We start from the raw sequence: 24,547 nt of genomic DNA on the forward strand, positions 1-24,547 counted from the left end.
CTTTATCACATCTATATATATATCTTTTTTCTCATTCTAGATACACTGGAATAGACCGATTATCATCCCCATCAATCCAAGCCAATAGGAATAAATTACCGCCAATTATCTCTGAAACAGCTGACCAGCATCTGTCCGTTCCCGTATCTCGGCATTCAGCTGTAAGTTAATTTTGTTCTTAATTCAAAAGAAACCGCATGGTGTTATAATGATCATAGTAATAAAGGAAACTGCATGGTGCAATAATGATCATAGCAAGAAAGGATCCGCATGGCGTAATAATGATCATAGTGATAAAGAAAACCGCATGGTGTACCAATGATCATAGTAATAAGGATTATTACATTATGTAATAATGATCATAGCAATATTGGATCTGCATGGTGTAATAATGATCATAGTAATATAGGAAACCACTTGATGTTATATTGATCATAGTAATAAAGGAAACCGCATGGTGTAATAATTATCACAGTTTTAAAAGAAACCACATGGTATAATAATGAATATAGTAATAAAGGAAACCGCATGTGTAATAATGATCATAGTATTAAAGGAAACCGCATTTGTAATAATGATCATAGTATTAAAGAAAACCGCATGTGTAATAATGATCATAGTATTAAAGGAAACCGCATGTGTAATAATGATCATAGTATTAAAGAAAACCGCATGTGTAATAATGATCATAGTAATAAAGGAAACCGCATGTATAATAATGATCATAGTATTAAAGGAAACCGCATGTGCAATAATGATCATAGTAATAAAGGAAACCGCATGTGTAATAATGATCATAGTAATATAGGAAACCGCATGTGTAATAATGGGTATCCGTTCACATGGTCGACCATGTTATGGTCGACAGTCATTAGGTCGACCACTAATGGTCGACATTGACATGGTCGACATGGACACATGGTCGACACATGAAAATGGTCGACACATGAAAGGTCGACACATGAAAAGGTCGACATGAGTTTTTTAACTTTTTTTTCTATTGGGGAACTTTTCCATACTTTACGATCCACATGGACTACGATTGGAATGGTAAAGTGTGCCGAGCGAAGCGGTAGCAGAGCGAAGGCACCATGCCCGAAGCATGGCGAGCGAAGCGAGCCATGCGAGGGGACGCGGTGCACTAATTGGGGTTCCCAGTCACTTTACGCAAAAAACGACACCAAAAAAAGTTAAAAAAACTCATGTCGACCTTTTCATATGTCGACCTTTCATGTGTCGTCCATGTGTCCATGTCGACCATGTCAATGTCGACCAATAGTGGTCGACCTAATGACTGTCGACCATAACATGGTCGACCATTCATACCGGAACCGTAATAATGATCATAGTAATATAGGAAACAGCATGTGTAATAATGATCATAGTAATATAGGAAACAGCATGTTTAATAATGATCATAGTAATAAAGGAAAATAATGATCATAGTAATAAAGAAAATCACTGACCCAAAGAAGATCAAATTAGTTTTTACAAGAAATGCCAAAATACTACTAATTTGTGTTTTTGTTTAGTTTTTATAAGTGAGGAACTAACTTGAAAAATTAATTGTGTTCCAGTGTTCCAATAACTTTTTTGTTATTCTGTCCAGCAAAACAGAGGTAAGCATTCACACAGTCGGGTATCTAGCGCGGTGCCTGACACCACAGGACGTCGCCCCCTGCGTGACCGAACAATAGTTGTGGAACAACTTACAAGGCCCAATACAACTCACACTTTCAGGGTATGTTTAATTTTACTTAAAGTGCAGAAGAATGTACATGTCTTAGGGCCTAATTCAGACCTGATCACTCCTCTGCGATTTTGCAGAGGGCTGCGATCAGATAGCCACCGCCCATAGAGAGTGAAAACCCGTCCCGTGCAAGTGTGCGAATGCATGCGTACGCCATGACCAGTGGCAAATGCAGGATTTCTAGAGGGGGTTTCCAAATGCAATCCACAATCTACCACTCTGCGGAACATGGAATACAGTTAATATTTAACACTATAGATGGTCTATAGTATAGGCTGTATCAAACATATTTAATGTAAATAAGATAATGTAAGTGGTCAGGAAAAGGTTAAACATACCCCAATAAATAAATAAATAAATAAATAAATAAATACACACACATTATAGAACCAGTACTGCACTTTCTAAGCACACATTCTAAAGAAAAGACAGTATAGAGACTTCAATAGGCGTTAGGTGAGGTTACATAAACACAAAGGAAACAAAAAGTCACTTCAACCAAAGTGGATATTATCTTCCCTCGAATGGATCTTTAGACAGCAATATAACAGTCCCAAAGATTCTTGATTCTTTTCCTCCTTCCAGATAGATTCCTTTTAGTAGTTATTCGGAATGTACCCAAAAAGAAAGAAGACAATAATAGTGTAATCCTGTAGGATTTAGCAACACAAAGATGGTTTAAGGTTGCACTTACATTTTAGACAATGAGTAAAGGCATGTATCTCACTCAATTGTGAGTAATTTCCAGGATTTGGATGATCCTTTCCCTCCTTAAATGGGCCTCTAGTGGACAATCCTCCAATGCAGGACCACCAAACAAAAAGAACAAATAATGGTGCAAATAACGTCTTTTACTTTAAAAACAACGATATCTTTAATTAATAGCACTCACATTTATAAAAACAAACACAAGCATATCTACCCAACATCTTGGTCCAGGAGTTAAAAATCAAGCAGCAGGTTATCCTCACAGATGAAAAAGTGCACGTGCAGTAATGGACAAACCAGTCTCCTCAACACAACCCCGGGTCCACAGTAGATGGTGATCAACAGCAGCTTAACGCGTTTCGAACCTCAAAGGGTTCTTCCTCAGAAGCATGCTGCTAGTCCTTCCTAAACCTCCTAATATACTAAATCTAATTGATACTCCTCCCCTTCCTTCTCATGCAGTTTCCCGCACTTTTTTCATATTCAATTGGCCGGAAATGACATATCCGCCGGAAGTGATGTAAATCCAATAACTTCCTTCAATAATAAAGCCACATTCTCGGACATAAAGCAACTCCACATACATACATTAATCCTATTTACACCATCCAGTGGCCCAGCCCCCCTGTACAGTGCCACACCATCAGTGACTCAATCAGGGAGCGCGACAGATCCCGGCCGCGATACAACCGGAAACCGGAAGTCATCGCGACTCCATCTGTGCGCTCCACATGTGGTTCACACCACTTCCGGGAACAGGAGTTAAAAAGCAGGGAGCCCCACAGATCCGAGCCGCGACACAACCGGAAACCGGAAGTCGTCGCGATTCTATCTGTGCGCTCCACATGCGGTTCACGATACCTCCGGAAGTAAAGCACTTATCCATCTGATAGTACTAGGAACAATTTTAGTGCGTTCCACATGCGGTTCACACTATTTATATAGACATAATGTTACATATTAGATGTTTGTAGAATTGCATAAAACACCCTCTTGTTACAACAAACTGAAGACAATATAAAAGGAGAAATATCTGAAAAAATTAATCCTTTAAAAAACACTTGAGCTCAAACTCTCCATTAAGTCCTTTTGGGGCCAAAGTTTTTAGGGTATGTATCCATTTCATCTCACTCTTTGAGAGTCTTACTTCAACATCCCTAGTTCTCCATCTAGGGAGAATTTGCTGAATAGCCCAAAATGCCTTTAAACCAGATTCTTTACAATTATGAGTAGATTTAAAATGAGAGGATACTGTATGAGAGTCTAAGCCCTTCCTTATATTGTATATATGTTCAGCTAAACAGACTTATAGGTTTCTCACAGTTTTTCCTATATATACATAATCACATTTACATTGGAGGGCATAGATAAAAAAATTTGAATCACATGTAATGAATTCCCTAATCTTATATGTTTTTCCATTTACTATAAATTCTTTTAATTTCCTCTCTCCTTTTACCAAACGGCACATCAAGCACATGCCACACAGATGAAAACCCTGATTACGTAAACTTGTTCGCTTATTTTCTTCCAAAGAGCTCTTAACCAGACTATTCTTCAAGGAGGGGGCCTTCCTATAAATAAACGTAGGGTTCTCTGGAAGTATGGCTCCTATTGTTGGATCTTTTTTTAAAATGTGTCAATTCTTTCGAAAAATCTGTTCAATTTCCTTATGTTGAACATTAAATCTACTCAAAAAGGCCCATTCATGGCATGTATTGGCCTTTGCTCCCTTCTCTTTTTCTAGTAACAAATAAATTTCTTTCTACTTTGACTATTTTCTCTTTTGCTTCTTGCAAGGTCTCATTTGTATAACCCTTATTTCTAAAGCGTTTTGTCATTTCATTAATCTGGGTATCACATACAGCTATCTCAGAACAATTCCTTTATGCTCTCATGAATTGGCCATAGGGGATGCCCTCAAGCTAGTTCCTGTGATGCAAACTGTTCCTCTCAATATAAGAGTTTGAGTCCGTAGATTTTCTAAAAATCTTTGTATGTATCTGAGTATCCTTAATATAAATTAAATAATCCAAAAATGAGATCTCTACCTTACTACTGGTAAAAGTTAAATGAATTTTAAAAAGGTTCTCATTGAGTCCTATACAGAAATTTTCAAGTGACTCATGCGATCCACACCATATAAAGAAGACGTCGTCTATGAATCTTAGCCAGGACACCAGAGACGCCCCGAGAACACCACCACTCCAGACCTCCAACTCCTCCCAATAGGCCATGAAGAGGTTGGCGTAACTCGGAGCGAATCTGGTGCCCATGGCCGTGCCAACCAATTGAATGTAGAAGGTTCCATTAAAATAAAAATAATTATTCTTTAAAATAAATGTAATACTATTCAAAATAAATTCCTTTAGATCCTTTGAATATTCTGTCATTTCTAAAAAATAAGATACTGCTTGTATCCCCTTATTGGCCTCAATGATCGTATAGAGAGTGCTTACATCCGCACTGACTAGATAACAATTCTCATGCCACTCTATATTAACTAATTTTCTCAAAACATCCCCTGTATCTTTAAGATAAGCCCTTGTGGTTTTTACCATAGGTTGTAGATAAAAATCTACAAGGGATGAAAGATTGGAGGTTAAACTATTGACTCCAGAAATTATGGGTCGACCCGGAGGCTGCAAGGGATCCTTATGTACTTTGGGCAGTACATAGATGGTGGGGACAGATGGATGAGATATATTAATAAAATCAAATTCTGATTTATTTATAACGCTTTTTGCTAGCGCATCCTTAGTGAGTTCAAGTAGATTCTTTGCAATGGTGGCAGTAGGGTCACTTTTTAATTTCTTATAAGTGACTCCGTCATCCAGTTGTCTATTAATTTCAGATATATAATCATCTTTATTTAACAAGACAACACCCCCCCCTTATCAGCCGGTTTTATAATTAAATCGGCATGCCGATTTAATTATAAAACCGGCGGATAAGGGGGGGGGGGGGTGTTGTCTTGTTAAATGGGCACCAGATTCGCTCCGAGTTACGCCAACCTCTTCATGGCCTATTGGGAGGAGTTGGAGGTCTGGAGGGGTGGTGTTCTCGGGGCGTCTCTGGTGTCCTGGCTAAGATTTATAGACAACGTCTTCTTTATGTGGTGTGGATCGCATGAGTCACTTGAAAATTTCTGTATAGGACTCAATGAGAACCTTTTTAAAATTCATTTAACTTTTACCAGTAGTAAGGTAGAGATCTCATTTTTGGATTTATTAATTTATATTAAGGATACTCAGATACATACAAAGATTTTTAGAAAATTTACGGACTCAAACTCTTATATTGAGAGGAACAGTTTGCATCACAGGAACTGGCTTGAGGGCATCCCCTATGGCTAATTCGTGAGAGCATAAAGGAATTGTTCTGAGATAGCTGTATGTGATACCCAGATTAATGAGATGACAAAATGCTTTAGAAATAAGGGTTATACAAATGAGACCTTGCAAAAAGCGAAAGAGAAAATAGTCAAAGTAGAAAGAAATTCTTTGTTACTAGAAAAAGAGAAGGGAGCAAAGGCCAATACATGCCATGAATGGGCCTTTTTGAGTAGATTTAATGTTCAACATAAGGAAATTGAACAGATTTTTAGAAAGAATTGGCACATTTTAAAAAAAGATCCAACAATAGGAGCCATACTTCCAGAGAACCCTACGTTTATTTATAGGAAGGCCCCTTCCTTGAAGAATAGTCTGGTTAAGAGCTCTTTGGAAGAAAATAAGCGAACAAGTTTGCGTAATCAGGGTTTTCATCGGTGTGGCATGTGCTTGATGTGCCGTTCGGTAAAAGGAGAGAGAAGATTAAAAGAATTTATAGTTAATGGAAAAACATATAAGATTAGGGAATTCATTACATGTGATTCAAAACATGTTATCTATGCCCTCCAATGTAAATGTGATTATGTATATATAGGAAAAACTGTGAAAAACCTAAAAGTCCGTTTAGCTGAACATATATACAATATAAGGAAGGGCTTAGACACTCATACAGTATCCTCTCATTTTAAATCTACTCATAATTGTAAAGAATCTGGTTTAAAGGCATTTTGGGCTATTCAGCAAATTCTCCCTAGATGGAGAACTAGGGATGTTAAAGTAAGACTCTCAAAGAGTGAGATGAAATGGATACATACCCTAAAAACTTTGGCCCCCAAAAGGACTTAATGGAGAGTTTGAGCTCAAGTGTTTTTTAAAGGATTAATTTTTTCAGATATTTCTCCTTTTATATTGTCTTCAGTTTGTTGTAACAAGAGGGTGTTTTATGCAATTCTACAAACATCTAATATATAACATTACGTCTATATAAATAGTGTGAACCGCATGTGGAACACACTAAAATTGTTCCTAGTACTTTCAGATGGATAAGTGCTTTACTTCCGGAGGTATCGTGAACCGCATGTGGAGCGCACAGATAGAATCGTGACGACTTCCGGTTTCCAGTTGTGTCGCGGCTCGGATCTGTGGGGCTCTCTGCTTTTTAAGTCCTCTTCCCGGAAGTGGTGTGAACCGCATGTGGAGCGCACAGATGGAGTCGCGATGACTTCCGTTTTCCGGTTGTATCGCGGCCGGGATCTGTCGCGCTCCCTGATTGAGTCACTGATGGTGTGGCACTGTACAGGGGGGCTGGGCCGCTGGATGGTGTAAATAGGATTAATGTATGTATGTGGAGTTGCTTTATGTCCGAGAATGTGGCTTTATTATTGAAGGAAGTTATTGGATTTACATCACTTCCGGCGGATATGTCATTTCCGGCCAAATTGAATATGAAAAAAGTGCGGGAAACCGCATGAGAAGGAAGGGGAGCAGTATCAATTAGATTTAGTATATTAGGAGGTTTAGGAAGGACTAACAGCATGCTTCTGAGGAAGAACCCTTTGAGGTTCGAAACGCGTTAAGCTGCTGTTGATCACCATCTACTGTGGACCCGGGGTTGTGTTGAGGAGACTGGTTTGTCCATTACTGCACGTGCACTTTTTCATTTGTGAGGATAACCTGCTGCTTGATTTTTAACTCCTGGACCCAGATGTTGGGTAGATATGCTTGTGTTTGTTTTTATAAATGTGAGTGCTATTAATTAAAGATATCGTTGTTTTTAAAGTAAAAGACGTTATTTGCACCATTATTTGTTCTTTTTGTTTGGTGGTCCTGCACTGGAGGATTGTCCACTAGAGGCCTATTTGAGGAGGGAAAGGATCATCCAAATCCTGGAAATTACTCACAATTGAGTGAGATACATGCCTTTACTCATTGTCTAAAATGTAAGTGCAACCTTAAACCATCTTTGTGTTGCTAAATCCTACAGGATTACACTATTATTGTCTTCTTTCTTTTTGGGTAAATTCCGAATAACTACTAAAAGGAATCTATCTGGAAGGAGGAAAAGAATCAAGAATCTTTGGGGCTGTTATATTGCTGTCTAAAGATCCATTCGTGGGAAGATAATATCCACTTTGGTGGAAGTGACTTTTTGTTTTCTTTGTGTTTATGTAACCTCACCTAACGCCAATTGAAGTCTCTATACTGTCTTTTCTTTACATTTGTTTGAGAAGTTGGGTGTTACTTCTGAGAGGCTTTTTGGCTGTCTGTGTGGGGTGTGGTGCGCCTATTCATATATCACCAGCCACTTTCGATTAAGCACACATTCTCCCACCTCATGGTGAGGCTCTTGTCTCTTCTTCCTGGTAGCTACTCTCTGGTCCAGTGCACTGATTGAGGCCTCAGAAGCAGAAGAAGCTTCTACCACAGGACATGTGCAGCAGCTTAAACTGCATGATGTGGCGGCAGCTCTAGTAATTGTATTATATACCATTGCAATTGTCGTAATTTAACCCACTTGCCAAGAGGAGGGGGGTTTCCAGGCAACCGGAACCCCCCCTGCGTTTGCCTATGGTCCCTTGCAAGTTAGACATGAAAGCTGATGTGTAACATTCGCCATACGTCACTGCATCAGTAAATACGCCCCACTGTAAGGAAATGTAAGGTCTATGGGAATACGGTGGCTTACTCCTCAGTGAATGGCGCACAGCTGCAGCAGCCACTGTGTCTAGCGGGCACTGGACAGGCGCTGTCTCACCATACATCTCCAGGGGCAAACGCAGGATTTATTCAGGGGGGTTTCCGTGGGTGTGTAGATGTGTATCTGTGAATGGGTATATATATGTGTATATATATATATATATATATATATATATATATATATATAAATTTTTATATATATATATATATATATATATATATATATACGGTGAAATACAGACGAATGGAATCCCAATATCCGCAGGTATTCCCACTCGGTTAGTTGCTCCACGCCACCAACCGAGTGGGAATCTAACCTGTGGCGAGCGAAGCGAGCAACTGTGCCCGCAGCGAGCCCACGAGGGTTCTCGCCACCTCGCTACCGACAGACGGGATGCCACTGAGAACTGGCACCCCGTGTGCTGGTAAAACATACTGTTATTTTTTTCATATATATATATATATATATATATATATATATATACAGGTTGAGTATCCCATATCCAAATATTCCGAAATACGGACTTTTTTGAGTGAGAGTGAGAGAGTGAAACCTTTGTTTTCTGATGGCTCAATGTACACAAATTTTGTTTAATACACAAAGTTATTAAAAATATTGTATTAAATGACCTTCAGGCTGTGTGTATAAGGTGTATATGAAACATAAATGAATTGTGTGAATGTAAACACACTTTGTTTAATGCACAAAGTTATAAAAAATATTGGCTAAAATTGGCTAAAATGACCTTCAAGCTGTGTGTATAAGGTGTATATGTAACATAAATGCATTCTGTGCTTAGATTTAGGTCCCATCACCTTGATATCTCATTATGGTATGCAATTATTCCAAAATACGGAAAAATCCATTATCCAAAATACCTCTAGTCCCAAGCATTTTGGATAAGGGATACTCAACCTGTATATATAATATACATGGACGTATGTGTGTATATATATATATATATATATACAAAAAAGAAATATCCGGCACTCTGATAAGTAGAATAACGCCTGGGTGCCCTCCAAAAGATAATGCAGACAAACAGTCCCTTCCCACCTGTGGCTCAGGTGTTGTGTAGAGAAGGAAAAGGCGGCACTCCAAGGACTTGTATAACAAACTTGTATTCAAAACATAGTGAAAAAAACAAAGCAAAACAAAAGTACAGGTGTCTTACTACAAAGACACCTGTACTTTTGTTTTGCTTTGTTTTTTTCACTATGTTTTGAATACAAGTTTGTTATACAAGTCCTTGGAGTGCCGCCTTTTCCTTCTCTACACAACACCTGAGCCACAGGTGGGAAGGGACTGTTTGTCTATATATATATATATATATATATATATACACACACACAGACATATATATATATATATATATACATACACACACATGCCACACACATTCATACATACACCAACACACATGCATACATACACAAATACATACACATCCCTGTAAATACACACTCACACACGCACTTCATATACAGCACTGGTGGTATACATACCACCAGGGGCTCGGAGCAGTGGGAGGCACGAGCAGCCTATTCTGTGAGGTGGGAGAGAGCTGCTGCTGCTGAGCATGCGCAGCCAGCAGCTCTCCCTGGACTTTCTCTGCAGAGAGCTATGTAGCTCTCTGCTCCTGCAGTAGCTCCGTGGTCGCGTTTGCGATCGCGGCTTTTGCTGAGACGGAGACACTGCTGTCTCCGTCTCACAAATAAACATTTGGCTCATCAGGGGGGTTTCCAGGTACTCGGAAACCCCCCCTGCGTGCGCTACTGATGACAGGGGACATCTGCAAATACATTCGCATCTCATTCACCATCTAATGGTTTTTCCGTTCTGTGCGCAGCCCAGGACTTACTCCTACAGTGCGATAGAATCAGGCTAATCATGGCCGGAGCTGACGTCACACGCAGGTGATCTCAGAAAACGCTTGGCATCGCCAGCGTTTTTTCTGACACTCCCAGACAGTCACCACCCCCAAACATCTGCTTCTTGTCAATCGACTCGTGTACGCCTAGCGATCTAAATTTTTGCACGATTCCGTCGCTGTTTGGCCTTGCACGTGCGCATTGTAATCCATACACATGCACAGTCGAACGATAATCGCCCATCATGCAAAATCGCACAACAGCGATCAGGTCTGAATTAGGCCCTTAGTACTAACATAGATCTACAATCAGAAACAAGTGGATAATTGATTTTTTTTAAATCCAGTCAGAGACATCGCACAGAAGATCTTTTACCCCTATGGATTTTGCTAACAATACATGGACGGGACAAGCATTCCTGACAAGTAAGAAAACATCTTGGCTAACAGTGAATAAAACTGATTCTTTTTTATGTTGTGCATTTTATCTTTATAGCAACCCCTATGACTGGTTCTACAATATCATCTAATATTACCTATAGCTGTTGAGTTCCATAATCTTATATTTGCAAAACTATTGCCAGTAACCATCTAATAGACTAATTAGTAATCACATTTAAATGCCTGCTTAATCAGAAAGTGCTGTTACAAAGGGGAAACAATCCCCAGCCAAGCAATATTAGTAAAAAACTGCACTGGCATAATGTCTGTGTATTACATCACGTACAGTATAAAGGAAATCCGTTACATGAAGAGAGGAGCGCAGGGAACAGGTATACATGAGCTGCAGGTTCTCTTCCTGACAGCACCTTCTGAGTATACATAAATAAGCCTATATCTGTGAGATGGTCAGAGCATAATTTATTTGGTCTGACTAAAGGTGCGTACGCACTGGCCGATATATCGGCCATTCTCTTGAACAGCCGATATATCGCGGGTCCGTCGGCCAGTGCGTACGGGCAATATGTCTGTGAACTTCGTCATTCACATACATATCGCGTCGGCCTTGCGGCACAGCCGATGGCAAATATATCGTACACAAGCTGTAGCAGCCGGAGGTGACTGACAGCTGAACTGGGCGGGCGTGTGTAAATGCCCAGTTCATGACGTCAGTCCCCGATGGATCGGGCAGTGTGTATGCACAACACACTGCCCGATCCGGCTTTAGATATATCTGCAGATCAATTGATCTGCAGATATATCTGTAGGTGTGTACCCAGCATTAAAGGTAGCACTCACTTGTATTTGTTTCCTAATATAAATCTTTGCAGTAATGTATTTAATGCTACTACTTTGTACACCCTTAAAATTACATTCCATTGGTCTGCATGATACTGCCCTCTCTTGGCTGTCTTCCTACCTCTCTGACCAGTCATTCTCTGTCTCCTCTCATGACACCACCTCCCCCTCACTTCCACTAACTGTAGGTGTACCCCAATGTTCTGTCCTTGGTCCTCTTCTTTTCTCTCTCTATATGTCCTCACTAGGTAAGCTCATTAGTTCTTTTGGTTTCCAATATCATCTCTATGCTGATGACACTCAAATCTATCTTTCCCCTCCAGACCTCTCCCCTGCTCTCCTCACTCATATATCCAACTGTCTCTCTACAATCTCTGTGTGGATGTCCCAGCACTTTCTTAAACTTAACATGTCTAAAACCGAGCTGATCATCTTCCCTCCCTCCCGCATAACCTCACCTCCTACAATCTCATTATCTATTGATGGTACTACTATCTCCCCTATCCCCCAAGTGCGCTGTCTTGGAGTAATCCTTGACTCCTCCCTCTCCTTCAAACCACACATTCAGCACCTCTCACAAACCTGCCATTTTCATCTAAAAAATATTTCCAGGATCAGACCCTTTCTGACCCAGGATGCTACTAAGACTCTTATCCACTCACTGGTCATCTCCAGACTGGACTACTGTAATCTCCTCCTGACTGGCATTCCTGACAAATACCTCTCTCCACTCCAATCTATCCTCAATGCTGCTGGCCGGTTCATTTTCCTCACCAAACGTACTATGTCCACCTCTCCTCTCTTACAAGACCTTCACCTTAAAGCTTCTCACACTCGCTTACAAAGCCCTCACCCACGCCTCTCCCATCTACATCTCTGACCTTATCTCCCTTTACACTCCCACCCGTCCTCTTCGCTCTGCTAATGCACGCCAACTCTCCTGCCTACTGATTACTTCCTCCCACTCCTACCTCCAAGATTTTTCACATGCTGCTCCATTTCTCTGGAATTCCCTCTTTCTCCACCTCAGACTCTCCACCCCTCTACAAAACTTCAAACGGGCTCTCAAGACACACTTCTTAACCAAACCCAGCCAAATCTCATCCTAACCCTCTGTTCCATGCTCTCTATGTACCCCGTCTGTGTCACCCATGTCTGTCTACCCCTCCCCTTTAGAATGTAAGCTCTCACGAGTAGGGCCCTCTTCCCTCATGTGCTTATTTTTTTTCTTACTTTAATAATCTTCAACTGCACCAAATCAGGCATTCTTCTGCCACCTGATACTTATTCCAGTGTCAGCTGCTGATGTAGCTATGTTTATTTACCCTGTACTTGTCCTATATATATTGTCGTCAACTGTAAGTTGCTGTTTTCCTGTTTTTGATTATTCGTTTATGTACTCTGTAATTGGGCGCTGCGGAACACTTGTGGCGCCATATAAATGAAGGATAATAATAATAACAATAATACACTGACTTCTTTTAACACTAAGGGGGTATCCTATTAGCATGAGTACTTTACCGCTGCTAATAGGATTATCAGGGGCTATCCTATTAGCCCCAATGCGACGCACTTCTCCTACCGATGCCGACACTTATCTGTGATTATGCTCAGACACCCGAAGCATAATCTGCAATAAGCGGGCTGTCGGAGCCGCGATAACACAAAATTCTAATTATATTTCTATTTTCATTACAAAATGATGCTTTTTTACTTTTTCATTTTTAAGGGAACATTGCGGCTGATAGTGCAGAGGGTGTACACATCCACATGGCACATCTACACAGCACTGGCCACACCCACAATGACACTGGCCACACCCACACAGCATTGGTCACAGCTCCTCTGCTTCTCAATAGGCCCATGATAATTTTCAGTCCCAGACCTATGAGGCGCTTATCCGTTCCTGTCTGTAGTTCTTATTCCCTGATCACAGTGCAGAGTGAGACTCTGCTTGTTACTAAGTTCTAACATCTGCAACTTATGTACTTTCTCTTGAAATCATTGCTATTTATCAGCATGGACTTTAAACAGTGGCCTTGCTTATTATACAAAACTGATAAGGATCATGTGTTATTGATCATTTCTATGAACTGTCACCCTTTGTAAAGTATAGAGTACAAGCACAGGTGCACTTAGGAAGAACATTATTTATATGGTACATTTTAATGGCAGCAGAATTCATCAGATTATTATTTATTGCCAGTTATTTATATAGCGCACACATACAGCAAGATGAAATACATTACTTTAAAAAGAGTGCTAAACACAAGCATACACATGATGTAATCAATTTAAATAAAGTGTTAGTATTTATACTGAAAAACAAAACAACAAACAATAGTGTATTGGAGTGTTTACTTCCTTCTTTAGCACAAATATCAAATTACATAGCATGCAACCAATATTGCTGCTGTGCTATGTACACTGAGGTGTAGTTGTTGCTGCTGTGCTGTGTACACTGAGATGTAATTGTTGCTGTGTTGTATGTACTGAGATGCAGTTGTTGCTGCTGTGCTGTGTACACTGAGTTGTAGTTGCTGCTGTGCTGTGTACACCGAGATGTAGTTGTTGCTGCTGTGCTGTGTACACCGAGATGTAGTTGTTGCTGATGCATTGTGTACACTGAGATGCAGTTGTTGCTGCTGTGTTGTGTACACTGAAATGTAGTTGCTGCTTGTGCTGTGTACACTGAGAAGTAGTGGTTGCTGCTGTGCTGTGTACACTGAGATGTAGTTTTTGCTGCTGCGCTGTGTACACTGAGATGTAGTTGTTGTTGCTGTGCTGTGTACACTGAGTTGTAGTTGCTGCTGTGCTGTGTACACCGAGATGTAGTAGTTGCTGCTGTGCTGTGTACACCGAGATGTAGTTGTTGCTGCTGTGCTGTGTACACCGAGATGTAGTTGTTGCTGATGCATTGTGTACACTGAGATGCAGTTGTTGCTGCTGTGTTGTGTACACTGAAATGTAGTTGCTGCTTGTGCTGTGTACACTGAGAAGTAGTGGTTGCTGCTGTGCTGTGTACACTGAGATGTAGTTTTTGCTGCTGCGCTGTGTACACTGAGATGTAGTTGTTGCTGCTGTGCTGTGTACACTGAGATGTAGTTGCTGCTAGTGCTGTGAACACTGAGATGTAGTTGTTGCTGCTGTGCTGTGTACACTGAGATGTAGTTGCTGCTAGTGCTGTGAACACTGAGATGTAGTTGTTGCTGCTGTGCTGTGTACACTGAGATGTAGTTGCTGCTAGTGCTGTGTACACTGAGATGTAGTTGCTGCTGTGCTGTGTACACTGAGATGTAGTTGCTGCTAGTGCTGTGTACACTGAGATGTAATGGTTGCTGTTGTGCTGTGTACACTGGGATGTAGTGGTTGCTGCTGCGCTGTGTACACTGAGATGTAGTGGTTTCTGCTGTGCTGTGTACACTGAGATGTAGTTGCTGCTAGTGTTGTGTACACTGAGATGTAGTGGTTGCTGTTGTGCTGTGTACACTGAGATGTAGTGGTTTCTGCTGTGCTGTGTACACTGAGATGTAGTGGTTTCTGCTGTGCTGTGTACACTGAGATGTAGTTGCTGCTAGTGTTGTGTACACTGAGATGTAGTGGTTGCTGTTGTGCTGTGTACACTGGGATGTAGTGGTTGCTGCTGCGCTGTGTACACTGAGATGTAGTTGTTGCTGCTGTGTACACTGAGATGTAGTTGTTGCTGCTGTGCTGTGTACACTGAGATGATGATGTAGTTGTTGCTGCTGTGCTGTGTACACTGAGATGTAGTTGTTGCTACTGTAGTGTGTACACTGAGATGTGGTTGTTGCTGCTGTGCTGTGTACACTGAGATGTTGTTGTCGCTGCTGCGCTGTGTACACTGAGATGTAGTTGTTGTTGCTGCTGTGCTGTGTACACTGAGATGTATTTGTTGCTGCTGTGCTGTGTACACTGAAATGTAGTTGTTGCTGCTGTGCTGTGTACACTGAGATGTCATTGTTGCCGCTGTGCTGTGTACACTGAGATGTAGTATTTGCTGCTGTGCTGTGTACACTGAGATGTTGTTGTCGCTGCTGCGCTGTGTACACTGAGATGTAGTTGTTGTTGCTGCTGTGCTGTGTACACTGAGATGTATTTGTTGCTGCTGTGCTGTGTACACTGAAATGTAGTTGTTGCTGCTGTGCTGTGTACACTGAGATGTCATTGTTGCCGCTGTGCTGTGTACACTGAGATGTAGTATTTGCTGCTGTGCTGTGTACACTGAGATGTAGTGACATAATCTGCTGTACAAAAACATTCATGTAAATGCCATCATTAGTTTATTTTAGTTATCCTGATGATGTCACCAGTTTCTGGCTTTATCCAATATATAAATGTATCTAATGCAAATATGAGCACTACATGTCTAATCTTAATGCATTATGGAGTTAAAAAATATATAAATAATGGCCCAAATTCATCAAGCCTTGGAGAGTGAATAATTGCACGGTGGAAAAGTACAAACCAATCAGCTCCTAACTGCCATGTTACAGGCTGTGTTTGAAAAATGACAGTTAGGAGCTGATTGGTTGGTAGTTCATCACCGTGCAATTTATCACTCTCCAATGCTTGATAAATCTGGGCCCATATGTGATCGGTATTATAATGAAATGTACTGGGTTTTTTTTTCCCTGTGAACATACCATAATATAGAAATACCTGAACTTATTTTTATTTTTTATCAAGGTTCACAGTATCAACCAAAATCCTTACAGAGGAATCCAAGTTCAAGAAGAAAAATTCAATTGCCATCTTAATGAGGAGTAAAAAGAGAGATGGACAATGACGTTTTCTATCTTCTGCTGGTCCCCCAGAAACAATGTTGTTAATATGTTTTTATCTGTTAAAAACTGAACACCGGCAAGTCTGAGTTATGAACTCAGCATTTGTAATGGGTCACCTGACTTCAGGAGAATCAACTTTATTATACAAATAGCTGCAGCGAATGTTAAAACTTGCATTTGTAGAATGTCATAATAATATTTTTATAAATGTAATATATTATTTGTTAGTCAATCAAGCACTTTTGAGCTCTAAAAGATTATGGGGAGATTTATAAAATCTACTAAAGAAGACCAGTGGAGCATTTGCACTTAGCAACCAATTATATACTTGCTATCTTTTATCTAGTACACAGAACTAGATTACATGGGGATCACAGTGGCACGGTGCCCAGGACCCCCTTTCTCAAAGCCCTTCCCCCCACTGTGCGCTGCCTCTGTTACTGCATAGCAGCCACTGGGTACTAGGACCCAGCGGCTCTCCACAGAGGCATGACCTCTGACATGCGTGGCACCCCACCATCTCTTCCTCGCCCTTTAGTCCTGCGTAAGTATATGTATATGTGGTGGGCCCCCCTGTCTTAAGTGCCCGGGACTCTGGAAGGCTTCATCCGGCCCTGCTAGTGCATTTCATGAAATCTTAGTTACTGTATGGGCAACACCTTCACACATTAGAGGTTTTGCTAAATCTCCCTCTTAATACAGTATAGCTGGATATATTTGCTAAAACTTCCTTGCCCATAGCAATCAACCTATAATTTATCCTGTACATTCTAGAAAGTGGTAGCTAGAATCTGGTTGGATGCCACAAGTAACACATCCATTTTTGCCTTTTTTTAGAAGCCACCTACCTTCATGATTCAGTTACTGCATAAAAGATGGATATTGTGCTTCACAACTTTTGCTTACTTACTGTGCCAGGAGTATGGTATGCCCAAAGGATTTACTCTATTACAGTGGGCCTGTCACTCATAGTGAGTCAAGGCAGCTATTTTGTGGGATTGTCCGCCAGGAAGGTCACTTCAACCGTGGCTTAGAGCTGCAGGTAGAGTATGCTACAGTGTACGATACACAACTTCTTTTATACTTGGCAGAGTATCCTAAACAGATATTTTAAATCTCTCTGCCTTGTATTCTATTCAATAATAGCAGTAAATGAAATGATTGATTATCATGAAGATACAGTATTTCATTTATATAAGTACATGTACGTATACTTGGCTTGTATTGGTGGAACAGTTAATCTATCACTAGTAAAGCATGCGTACAAGATTTATTGTACAGGTTTTCAGAACACGGACTTCAAATATAAACTTAAGATTGGCAATGTTATAATGACACATTGGGCCTTATTCCGAGTCACACGCTATGCCAGTGGTTCCCAAATTTCTTGAATCACGGTGCCCTAGAGTATCAGCATTTTTTTCACAGCACCCCTAGGATAAAAGTTTTTTATTGATAAATTTGGGGAAAAAATATTAAATGAAGTAAATGGTGCCTACCTGTCATCCTTAGGGTCAGTTATGTGGTGGTGTACAGTGGTGTTTCTGATTGTCCACGTTTTATTATTGGCAGCCACTAGCACTGGTTTTGCCTATCCCTTTGGCCATAATAATTTGATTTGGTCCTGGACCACCAACCTGAGACACCCCTGCAAGAGCCTCGGACACTCTGTAATGCTGTTCTTTATACTTTATTTGTAATAATTAGTATATACACAATTTAAGCCAATCTAATTGAAACAGTGTGAAGCTTAAGGGGGGTACTCACGGAGCGATATTTTAAGCAATCTGACTAGATTGCTTAGAATTTAAGCAAGATTGCTCCGTGTCTACCCCATACAGCGATAGCGATGCGCAGCCCCGCGCATCGGTATCACTGCTGCTAGATTGGCCTGCCGTGCAGGCCAATCTAGCGGGTCGATCACTTTACCCGCTGGGTGAAATGAGCGGCCCCCCCGTCTCCCCCCACACGCTCAGCACAGATCGCGCTGTGCTGAGCGGCGGGAGAGATGTGTGCTGAGCGAATCGCTCAGCACACATCTCTCCCCGAATCGGCCCGTGGGTACTGATTGCCTCAGTAGGTCGTTGAGCATCATGATGCTCAGAGAGAGTTGAACATGAATCTTAAGACACCCAAGGAATCATGCATCACTAAGGCTGTTTGGTCCGGCTTGTACAGCCTGAACATGGAAACAGAAGTTTTTTGTTGCCATAGTGATGAGTGGTCCCTTGGGCAGTTTAACATTGGCTGCTGCTTCCTTCCTTCCATATATGGCTTGTTCAGACAGAAGAATGAAAGAAAAGCGCTCATACAGTACAAACATCCTTCATACACTAAATTCTATGATCAATGTTCTGAAACTTTAAAAACTTATACTAAATACAAACCAAACCTACTGTATGTAGCAGATCCTTTTATTTTTCAGAAGTATTTTTTTTTATAGCTGCCACTGTCTATTCACGAAGATACAGTGGCCCCGTCAGTCCTGGTGTTTCATGTCTTATATTGGACAGTGTCACGTTCAAAGAAATGGCTGCGATCGCAGCTCTGTTTGCAGCTAAGTGATCACTGGCTGTAAACAGAAGCCAGCCCATTTCTGTTCCCTGGTTACCCGACTCTGCTTTGAATATACCCCTATGTATGGTGGCATCATGATCTGTGTAAGGGCTTTCAGATAAAAACATCCACCTGGTGTGTTCAATGATAGACCTCACTGTCACCACTTTCCCAGTACTGTACACATTGGCACATCAGAGTTCTAGAGAACGGTTGATGGAAACAGCTCTTTTATCATAAAGCAGTTAAAATTGGAGATATGTAACAACCCTAAATAAGTAATCATGTTTAGTTTTCACCTGACCACATACTGTAAGACCAAATTGGTGCTATGCGTTATAGCACATCTATGCTTGCATCACGTTACATAACTAGCCTTCAGAATAACTAAGCTGTCGCAGGCCATAGAAGAGAACAAACCCTAGGAGCAGAATGCTGCTGCACCAGATGCAGCTCTCCAGGCACTGAGTCAGGGCAGTAATACTGTCTCCTTCTCAGCCTTGTGCCCTACTCCACATCATTGGTTGCACAACCCCCATTTTGGTCCTGTATAGTAGTATACTATGTGTACAAATGCGCTGTTACCCATAACCACCAATTAGATACTTAGGGGTCTATTTACTAAGCCTTGAACGGAGATAAAGTACCAGCCAATCAGTTAATGGGTGGGGAACCCATAGTGTGATGCTGGTAACAGTCCCTATCTTTAGAAGATTACAAACAGATTTGAAATGCTTCACAGTATTCATGTTGTTCTGCCACTGACAGCAGTTTCATTCATCTGTAAACTTACCTTTGTAATGATGCTCTAATAAGCCTGAATGTTACTACCTATACAGTGCATATCTACACAATATATATGCTTATATTTACTTGCCAAATTATATTTTTTATAACCATGTACATTATGTACCTTTTTATATTGTGCTAATTTTTGTCAATGATGTTTCCTTTGAGATTTTGTGAAAAATACTTTGTTTCCCTATATGCACTGGAATAAACAGATTGTTGTGTTTTTTATTAAATATATGTATTTATTACTAAGATTAAAGTTGTTTGGTGGATTTTCCCAAAATGAAAAGAAGAAAGAAATCTGCAACATTTGTGACTTTTTCAGTGGCCTGATAGGTGGCAAACAGCGACAATGCTGGTAAATGAATGTGAGATATAGTATTACGGATATGTTGCTATTTGACCGTGTTACACATGGAGCGTATAAACGGTGATTTGACTGTAGGCCAATCCGTGTGGTAATCTGTTTGTGACTGCCTCCGTAAACGTTATCAAAAGCAATGATACCAGGGCTGTTTCGAGCCAGTTTGATCTCCCAGTGCAAACACAAAAAAATGCACCCCTCCCCCCCCATAGACATGGAGAAAAAAAGGGGCAAATCACCCCTCCCTCCAGGAAAAGGGGCGTGGCCTGGCAGCAAATGGGTGTGCCCTTGCTGAAATGGCCATGGTCTTGTAGGAAAATACTACCTTACACCATATTATGCCCCACACAATAATGCCCCTAGCACCAAATTATGCCCCACACAGTAATGCACCTTATTGTGCCCCACACAGTAATGGCCCAGCACCATATTATGCCCCACAGAGTAATGCTCCTTGCACCATATTAAGACCCACACAGTAATGCCCATTGCACCTTTATATGTCCCACATAGTAATGCCTGTAGCACCATGCCTCACTGCTTTGCCATTGTCTGCATCCTCCCTTCAGGCTCTGTCTATTAAAGGTCCCTCTCAAAATGGCTGCCGTCTCGTCTAGCATTTTTCAAAACTGTCCTCTGGGGAGGGATGTTTTCACAGTATTCTATGCGGACGCCCAGGCCGCATAGAATACTGCAGCAATGTGCACACAATGGGCGCAGGCCGGCGCCCCGTCACTGGCCCAGCCCTAGAAACGGCACTGAATGAAACCACGTAACACCTTCAAATTATATGTCACAATACTTAACTTTGGGTGTGAGATCAGCATACACAAATAGTAGCTAGTCATTCCAAAAGCAAATATGCCTTCATCTTAGTACAGAATGAATGAGAATGATGTAACACTGTAGGTTCCGAGTTTAGGGAACCATCTTGTTTACAGCGATTTCTTAGCTAGATTTAAAGTGGTAATTAGTTTTAAGGCTGATTTTGCCTTATACTGTAACTGAATGCTGCTTTAAATTGATCAAGTTTGCCAAGCTGATTCCTTACACTTGGAACCTATTACATAACATCCAAGATGTCTACCAGGGCCATAACTAGGTGTGTGCGGAGGGGGCACCGCACATAGCGCTGCAAGGTAGGGGGCGCTGTTGGCGGCACTTGTCAATTACCTGTTTTAATTACTTTCACTTGCAGCTTCCCCCCTTTTTGAAGCCCAGTATCTCCTGACTGCCCCAGTCTCCTACCCTCACCCCTTCTGTCGCTAATAACTATACAGCAGGGGTGTTAAACTTGCGGACCACGGCCAGGGGTCCTTATGTGGTCTGTTGGCAGGAAATTGAGCCAGAACGCTGACCAGGTTAGAGGTGTCGCTCCGGCCCCTGCTCCGGGATGTAACCCACCTCGTCCGAGCTCCGAAGGATGACCAGGGGCCGGCTCAGTAGCCGCCACCACCCCAGCGGCAGCAGCACCACGGGTAGGAATGGGCTCCGGACATCAGCAGAGAGCGAGTATGGGAGTGGGCTGGAGCAGGGGCAGCAGACTGAGGCTCAGGAGGAGGTTCCTGGCATAGGCCAGCAGCACGGCCCCAGGCACACATGAAGTCAGAGGGAGAGGGGGCATGCCAGCGGCTCACAGAGCGCTGGGCATGCCCCCTCAGTGACGAAAATGGGGCGTGGCTCGCGATCGCGGGTCCTCCCGCGAAGCCACGCCCCCATTTTCTTAGGTCACACCCCTTTTTCGGGAGCGCGCGCGGCTTCGCCGCGCATGTGTCCCGATTTACAAAGAATAAATGTTGGGAGGTATGCGGACTTCAGGACTCCATTTCACCTGGTTTTTATCAGCCACTGAGCCTGTGTAATTAATATGTGTCCAGAGTTAAAGGTAAGAGGTGGCAACCCTAAGGGCTCACGGATGGCAAAAAGCCGGACAAACTTTGTCCGGCTTTTTGCCATCCGGGAGGGTCTTTCACACACAACGGCTTTGAGCCATGTGTAATGCTGTGCGCAGCATTAGACACGGCTTGAAAAAAAACCGTTGTGTGTGAAAGCTCCCCTTCACACACACGGTCCACTGTTGCAAAGATGGCACGGCCCCTGGCCTGGCAGCCGTACCTTCCAGTGGATATTTCCGGCTGCATCCCGGCAGCCAGGCCGGGGCCGTGCAGTGTGAAAGGACCCTACCCCTCACACTGTTAATTACAATACCGGCACGGGAAAAAGCCATCCGGCTTTTTTCCAGCCGGCAAATGCCCTAACTGCGGGTGGACGGTACACGGCGGAGGACGGATGGAGCACGGCAGTGGATGGACAGGTGGCGGTGGGCAGACAGTGGCATGAGCTACTCGGGCCCTCCCCTTTCTGTCAGAGAGGCTGGGCCCAGGACTGCTGTGCGCCCAGTATCCCCGATGGCAGCCCTGGTGGCAGGTTAATGGGTGAGGGTGGTAGGGGGTAAGTGATTGGGTGAGGTTGGCAGGTGCACTATACTGGGGGCATTACTTGTATCTGGCATATTATAGGGGCAACATTTTTTTAAATATTCAGAAATACGGAATAATCCATTATCCAAAATGCTTCTGATCCCAAGCATTTTGGATAAGGGATACTCGACCTGATATATATTGGTCCCAATCCTCCTCAGTAGTTTCCATTATAGTGCTGTTAATTCTTTATTTCTCATATGTCCTAGAGGATGCTGGGGTAACCATAAGAACCATGGGGTATAGACGGGATCCGCTGGAGACATGGGCACTTTAAGACTTTGAATGGGTGTGAACTGGCTCCTCCCTCTATGCCCCTCCTCCAGACTCCAGTTATAGGAACTGTGCCCAGGGAGACGGACATTTCGAGGAAAGGAATTATTGTTAAACTAAGGTGAGATACCTACCAGCTCACACCTCAAACACGCCGTACAACATGGCATTCAACAGAACTCCAGCCAACAGCCTGAACAATGTCAGCAACAGGCTGACTATAATGTAACACAACCAGTGTATAACCAGAACTAATAACTGCAGATACAGTACGCACTGGGACGGGTGCCCAGCATCCTCTACGGACTAAGAGAAAAGGATTTACCGGTAGGTATTAAAATCCTATTTTCTCATACGTCCTAGAGGATGCTGGGGTAACCATAAGAACCATGGGGTTTATACCAAAGCTCTAGAACGGGTGGGAGAGTGCGGATGACTCTGCAGCACCGATAGACCAGGCAGACTGGATGCACACTGAGGAGCTCTACAGAGTTTCTTAGGAAAAGACTTTTGTTAGGTTTTTTATTTTCAGGGAGACTGCTGGCACCAGTCTCCCTGCTTCGTGGGACTAAGGGGAAAGTTCCAGTGAGTTCAAAGGCTCTGCTTCTGGCTTCAGGACACCATTAGCTCCTGAGGGTTTGATCGCTAGGTACGCCTAGATGCTCGCTCCCAGAGCCTGCCATCACCCCCCTTACATAGCCAGAAGTCAGAAGACAGGTGAGTAGAAGATCAGAAGACTTCAGTGACGGCTTTCTGAGGTACCGCACAGCGATCGCACGCTGCGCGTCATGCTCCCACACACAGCAGCACTACAGGGTGCAGGGTGCGCGGGGGGGCGCCCTGCACCCTGGGCAGCGCCATGTTCCTCTCCACAAGGCTGCAGAGACGCTGGTCCTTCCTCCCACTTCTGACTAAGTATCGGTGCAAAACGGGGGGGGGGGGGGGGCACAGGGAAATTGGTGCAATATATATTTGTTGTAAAAGCGCTGCAGGTCTGGGGCATTCTTTAGTGTTTCAGAACCGGTGATTAGGCGCTGGGTTGTGGGCTGGCAAAACTCCCTCTGTGTCTCTCTGACAGGCTTTCCTGTGGGTCTGTCCCTATATGCCCGTGTGTCTGTGGGTGTTTGGGATACGTGTGTCGGCATGTCTGAGGCTGAATGCTCTTCCTAGGAGGAGGCTGTATTAGGGACACAAACGGCTGTGGGAGTGACCCTGTCGGCACCGCCGACTCCTGATTGGGTAAATGTGTTGAATGCCTTGAATGCTAATGTGGCTCGTATTAAGAGATTAGATAAATCTGATTCTCAGAACCAGGCATGGAAGAAATCTGTGGAGGATGTATTATTACAGGTACAGACCCCTTCGGGGTCACAAAAACGTCCGTTTGCCTAGTTGGCAGACACTGATACCGACACAGACACTGACTCCAGTGTCGACTTTAGTGATTCCAGATTGGATGGATCCTAAATTAGCAAAGAGTATTCAGTACATGATTGTGGCGGTAAAAGACGTTTTACATATTTCTGAGAACCCTGCTGTTCCTGAAACAAGGGTTTGTATGTATAAAGAAAAGAAACCTGTGGTAATGTTTCCTCCCTCTCATGAGCTGAACACTCTTTTTGAAAAGGTTTGTGAAAGCCCTGACAAAAAGTTTCAGATTCCCAAGAGTATTCAAGTGGC

General features: G+C 42.5%; 1 protein-coding gene across 2 annotated transcripts in view; it reads left to right on the forward strand.

Annotated features, from left to right (window-relative positions):
- The window catches only part of FAM149A (family with sequence similarity 149 member A), a 204,540-nt gene extending 184,381 nt beyond the window's left edge, over positions 1-20,159 (forward strand). The window contains exons 11-14 of one of the 2 annotated variants that reach the window (XM_063920796.1): positions 41-161; positions 1,610-1,741; positions 10,706-10,784; positions 16,305-20,159. In XM_063920796.1, the coding sequence (XP_063776866.1) occupies positions 41-161; positions 1,610-1,741; positions 10,706-10,784; positions 16,305-16,375 (403 nt within the window). In that variant the 3' untranslated portion in view covers positions 16,376-20,159. The remainder of the gene's footprint in view (positions 1-40; positions 162-1,609; positions 1,742-10,705; positions 10,785-16,304) is intronic. The other variant, XM_063920797.1, reaches the window with a different exon arrangement.
- Positions 20,160-24,547: the final 4,388 nt, after the last annotated feature.

This window comes from Pseudophryne corroboree, chromosome 1, assembly GCF_028390025.1.
Source record: "Pseudophryne corroboree isolate aPseCor3 chromosome 1, aPseCor3.hap2, whole genome shotgun sequence".
In the NCBI taxonomy this organism is placed as follows: domain Eukaryota; kingdom Metazoa; phylum Chordata; class Amphibia; order Anura; family Myobatrachidae; genus Pseudophryne; species Pseudophryne corroboree.